Source organism: Odontesthes bonariensis, chromosome 2 (assembly GCF_027942865.1).
Source record: "Odontesthes bonariensis isolate fOdoBon6 chromosome 2, fOdoBon6.hap1, whole genome shotgun sequence".
Classification (NCBI taxonomy): Eukaryota; Metazoa; Chordata; class Actinopteri; order Atheriniformes; family Atherinopsidae; genus Odontesthes; species Odontesthes bonariensis.
Window position 1 is genome coordinate 41,542,528 of NC_134507.1, and position 6,000 is coordinate 41,548,527.

Here is a 6,000-nt window from a genome sequence, read left to right on the forward strand (position 1 = left end):
ACCTGCCCAAAATCCATATTCATGAATTTGCTGCTATGCTTTAGAGACTGAAAAAAGAAACCACCAAACATCTCAAGAGACAAGGTGGGGTAACATTACATGAATTACCAAGAATGAGACTGCATCAATTGATATATGTGATGAACAAACATGCTGACAAGAGGACAAAACAATATTTTTTTGCAGTTTTACTTTTCTGTTTGAAGTTGAAGGATACACACACTTTATATACTATATATTGTATTGCAAATCAGCGAAGAACTGAAAGGCTGCAAACTTCCATAATCTTTGCATGAAATTCACATAATATGACCGAAAAAACTTTATGCGAGAAGAACTCATTTCCATATTAGTGTGAAACAGGATTGATGGCTAACTTTTGTTTAAATCTCTGATCAATAAAATAACACAGATGAACACAAAGCCATTCAAATGTTGTATATTATATTGTCAGTCACGATGCTCTGTATCGTTACAGAGCATTAAAGTATGTCTGAAGTATATAAACTATTAGTTTTATTATAGGGATCAACCAAAACGTCCATCTCCTCTAATTTACTGCCTACACAAAGCACATGGAGATATTATCCAATACTGTATTCTTTCAGAGTTAGCTTTGTCATTGCCACTGGTAAGTGATAACTTCTCTTGTACTGACTTGTTAGTTAGGCTGAGCTGGTATAGTAGCTAATGTGTGGGTAAATTCATGCAAAGAATCTGATCCTGGTTATTTCACCCCTATGTGTAGGCTATCAATCAGAGGGAACTGAAGCTCTGGTTGATTCCTTCAACAAAAGAGATGAAACATTTACATTAATGCTCTTTATCATGATTAAGAGAAAATATGCAACATACAGAGGCAGCATGTTCATCTATGTTATGTTATTTATTGCAGATGGAAATTTAAAGGAAACACATGACAGAAAAATTACTTTTGTTGTTGAAAGCATTTCCTTTATTTTTAATTTAGTTCCCTCTTTGTTTCAAAGTTCCTCATTTAACAAGCCGGGGCTTAAATTGGGAAGATACTGACAAATGTTGCTGTTTATATAGTCATTCATTACCTGTACTTAAAGAAAGGTCACCTTATTATTAAATGTATCATTAGAATATACATCTAAGAGCATATATTCAAAGTTAAATCAAAGGTTCCAAATGGTATCTAAATATAGTTGCTTCATGTGAAGGTCTTTGTAACAGACCATACAAAAACATGAGCACATTTTGAGATCTGATTCAGGATGAATTCAATGACACTACATATAGTGTATAAATTATCTACAAATCTGAGATAATTTTTGGTAAAATCTGTTCACATTCCTGTTAAAGGCACTACATTCCTAAATCTTCGAGCTGAAAATTATCTTTATGGCTGGTGCACTCTTTTCAATTTTCACTTAGTCTCATACCACCTATGTCCATTTAATATCAGGTAAAAAAAATTAAGCCAGTCATCGTAAGCCAGTGGCACTTTAGAAATTCAATTCAATTCAATTCATTTTTATTTATATAGCGCCAAATACAACAAATGTCATCTCAAGGAACTTAGATAATAAAGTCCAATTCAAGCCAATTGGAATTCAATTAATTGTAATCATATTTAATCATATGCAATTGCCTCAGGTCGCATCTAGCAGGTATATTGTTTTTGAGAATGTAAAAGTGAGGGGAATTTTCTTTTACATTATCACTATTCAGACCCTTGTTCCCAGTGCTCTCACTCAATAGAATAACACCTAACATTTTTTATTTTTTTTAAAATACTAGTTGGATACTATTACTATTAAAAGATGGGGTATGAGATGTTTTCTGGAGCATTTTTTATCATATTGTCTGAAAACCTCCTCACGACCCCATTGCACCCACTAAAATAGAATGTTTGGGGAAAAAAATAATATTTTAGTCCATTGTAGAGGGTGTAGCAAGAGGAAATGTCTGACCAATAGACGTAATGAAGTTACTTCTATTGGATTCTGACATGCCAACAGGGTGCTTGCTCTTTTTCCAAATTAAAATTCCAGACTTTTTTAAAACTGATACTTTTTTCCCCCAAGACCTTAACTTTATGTACTTGTAACTTGTGTGCCTACTGCCTACTTCATTGGTTGAGTTTGTACCAACTGTGTTTATTAGAAATGTTATTTTTTATAAGCTAGTATTCAATGAACAAATGCATTATTCACAGTAAATTATGCTTTTACTGATGAAAACGTTTCAAAACATGAAAATCACAAGTACATGAATTTCACATCAAACAAGTGTCACAAAAACTATCTATAAAAAAAATGAATGGATGGATGATTGTATGTAGAATTCAGTCTCTTCACTCACATCTCATCCCATTAGGCTAATACAGTATGTGACCAGTTAGTACAATTATAGTTTTATAGCCTACCTTCCTAGTTCTAATTTCACAATGCCTTTGAGCATACTGTAAAATTCTACCATACATTTATTTTCCATACTTTATTAAGACTTTCACACAAAATTCAAGACTTTTCAAGGTATGGAAAACAGTGCTACAAATTTCCATACTTATTAAGACTTTCAAGACTTGCGCAAGCACCCTGTGCCAATCAACCGTAAGCCACCCTCACCCCTCCCGACTCGTTCATATGTTTTGAAGGCGTGGTTTCGAGGGGTGGGCTGAAGGGAGAGGCAAGGTTGTGTATTTTCAAAAATATAGCTTGTAGGAACCGTTTTTCAAAGATCTCATACCCCACCTTTAATAGTACTACTATTATGTCCACTCCTTCATGTGCAAATCATTTTATACATTGACTATGTGTACATTTATAGCAATATTCTAATTCAATAAGACAATATTTAAATTGAGCTGCTACATAAGTTGCAAATAGGATATTCTATTAATAATCCCATTTACATGTTACAGAGCATACTCAAATTAATGACGTATACCCACATTACGTTTCCTAGGCACAAAACCTTCATTACATCCATAACGTTCTAAACACAACGTAATCAGTTTACGTTGTTTCTCCACCTTTCCTTTTATAAAAGCTTGAGACTAGAACATACATTGTAAAACAGTAGTGGCCATGGCAAGATGCCATAAAAACTCTGGGTATAATACTGCAAATAAGTTGTGTACATGTCTACATAATTTAGATAAAGCATAGTAAAATCTACATATTCCTCATCACTTAATTTGTAAATGACTTTGTTTGGGTTAGGGTAATCAGTAACTGATGTTTACAAGTTGATATCTTTTTCAGAGAAAGGTCCTCACTCAGAATATTGTTGTGCATGTAGCCTAAACATAGCTCTGGACACAGGTTGATTACTGCCAATATGTGTTAAATGTGCCAATGCTACTCATTATAGTTGTGTTTCATTTAATTGTTATCTATGACATTTTTTTGTGTTTTATGGAAGGACGGTACTTTGCTAACAGCCAACAATGTGGAATAAGCGTTATAAATGCATTTTCATGTGAGGAGATGATCATATTTACAAGCGGAAAGGAGAGTGAGACATTAACAACAAACTTTTAATCATTTGAACTTTTTGGGGATATTATTTCATCTAATTTTCATATTGCTTCTACTGAAGTTTATTTCAAGCATACATTATACTTCAAATTGCTATTTAGCTGCAACATATAAATAAAAGCTGAAAAACTGGGAGAGAGCATGCTGTGCCCATATGTGTTAACTGTACCCCTGTACCCCTAAAATAAAAGTGATGAATATTTTTCAGACTGCAAGTCATCATTTTACAGCCACTACAAATTAATTGTCAATAAATCATTTCTGCAGCATAGAGTAAATGTGTGGGGAACAAATTTTTTGTTGTGTATTAAGAAATATCTATTATAAATGCATCTCAAATCTGAAGTAAATGTTTGAAATTCGCTAAAACATGGGAATTTGTTTTGACAAAAGGTCAAAAATATGTAGCATTTCCAGTGTGCTGTAAATATTTGACTTTAAAACTGTCTTTATCGTTGCCGCCATAAACATTTGTGGTTAGAAAGACTTATCAGTGCTCAAGAACTCCACAGGATTTTTCTTTCCGTCTATTTAAAGCAGTTTTATACCTGTGGTGAACTTCACGTCGATACTTTTTCATAGCCATTCCGTCCATGTTGACTGGTAGTTCGGCAAAGTTCTGCAGACGGTCACTCCACGAAGTGGTCATCTTTAACCGTTCAGAATGATTCTGGGGTGAAATTAGTTGATTATTTAAACCTTGTTCAACCACAATAAGTTGCCTTATTTGTGGAAGCAGTGACATCCATTAAAACAGACAAATGATGGGTACCTGTGACATCCTGACATAACATAAACAAAACCATGTATGACGTTAATATATTGAAGAAGAAACATTGAAATAGAATTATAAATTTGAGACTGGAGCTTCCAATCTACGGTAATTTCCGTGGATCATCGATGGCTCACCGAGAATAGTTTCTCTCAATAGCAGAAATATGTCTCAGTTCAAGTTAGCTTAGTGTTCTGTAATGGTCATGAAAGTTCAGATGCTACTGCTAATAATCAGCGAGCTAAGTGATGCAAATCGCAATACGACGTTACTGAGACTTCTTAGCTATAAGTAATTGTCTCAATGAGAAACGAAATAAATTCAGAGTAATTTAGCATAAATTTGGTAGACACTTAAAGTCGGAATACAAATAATTAAAAGTAGCTGCTAAAGTCAGCTATCAATCTTAATTAAAATACATTTAAAAGTATCCATCTATGCACAAATAGTATAGACAGTTTGTTAATATCACGACTTACAGTCTTTACATGTCAAGTTGGCGACATACTTTGTGTCTCGATCGTGCGCATAGCTTTGCACCTTCAAAGATGGTTTCTGTTATATTGGATCATCTGGAAGGATCACAAAGTCTTGTCCTTGGACATATTTGTGCAAGATATAGTTTTCAAAGTTACGGCAAGATTTTTTTTTATCATTGAAACTCATTCATAAACATAATCAACCTTTTGTAATAGCCATTTGCAGTAAAGAGTTCCTCTGACTGATCCAAACTAGCCCACACGAATTCTCCTCAGGCGTTCGTCTGTCTTCTTCTTCTTGAGCTATGGCTCAACTCTGGTGCATCCTGCCACCTACTGTGCGGGAAGATGTATAACAGGATGTAATTGGACCTGGAACTCTTACAGAGAGTTTTGCCAACGGCCAAATGTATATTCGGGTACTTTTGTGTACTCATATGGCATGATAGATCAGAACTAATGTTCAGTGTTATGTTGAGAAGGAGGGACTGCATGATTTGCACTTTTGCCTCACAACAAGAGGATCCCGGCACGAATCCCGGCTGGGATGTTGCATATGTTCTATCTGTTTACTCCAACTTCCTCCCATAGTCCACAAACACGCATGTTAGGTTGACCCATGATTCTTAATTGATCATAGGAGTGAGTGCGAGCGTGCATGGTTGTTTGTCTTGACCAGTCCAGGATGTATCCCACCTCTACCCAATGGGAGCCACCCTACAACCCTGAAGTGGATTAAGCGGGTTTAGAAAAAAGATGGATTGAGAGAAGGAGTGGTTTAAAAAATACAATTAAATTTCTACGGTTTATCTAAATCATTGTATCAGCAATTTCTCTGAACACTGTGGGCCTGTTGACTAATATTAGATTGTCACTTTCAGCAAGGACACAAGGAAACTAACAGATGATTATCAATGACTGTCTATTGACAATATCATGGATCAGTGGACTGAAATAAATAGGCAATAATAGGCAACACCTTTCACTTTATATGCAAAAAGAAGAGGTTTCTTTTTTGGTTTGCATGTGCAGTAACCTGTGATATAAACTTGTACATTAAAATACACCATCTAAATTAATAATTTTTGTCTTTTCAACATATGCTTATTTTCTACAATAATTAAATCAATTTTTAATTGAAATTAGATGAACAGCATGTCAAACAAACCGCCATGGTTTGTTGTGCTGAATGGGTATGGGTATGCAATTGATCTGAAAAAGGTGTTTCTCCACTAAT

At 34.6% G+C, this 6,000-nt stretch overlaps 1 protein-coding gene across 3 annotated transcripts in view; it reads right to left on the reverse strand.

Moving 5' to 3' along the window:
* Positions 1 to 5,065, reverse strand: part of nt5c2a (5'-nucleotidase, cytosolic IIa) — a 72,282-nt gene extending 67,217 nt beyond the window's left edge. For all 3 annotated transcript variants that reach the window (XR_012772738.1, XM_075481707.1, XM_075481717.1), the window contains exons 1-2: positions 4,764 to 5,065; positions 4,061 to 4,182 (exon numbers count right to left, since the gene is read on the reverse strand). Coding sequence is in view for 2 of the 3 variants with exons in the window: in XM_075481707.1 (XP_075337822.1) it covers positions 4,061 to 4,161 (101 nt within the window). In the remaining variant the exon portion in view is untranslated. The remainder of the gene's footprint in view (positions 1 to 4,060; positions 4,183 to 4,763) is intronic.
* Positions 5,066 to 6,000: the final 935 nt, after the last annotated feature.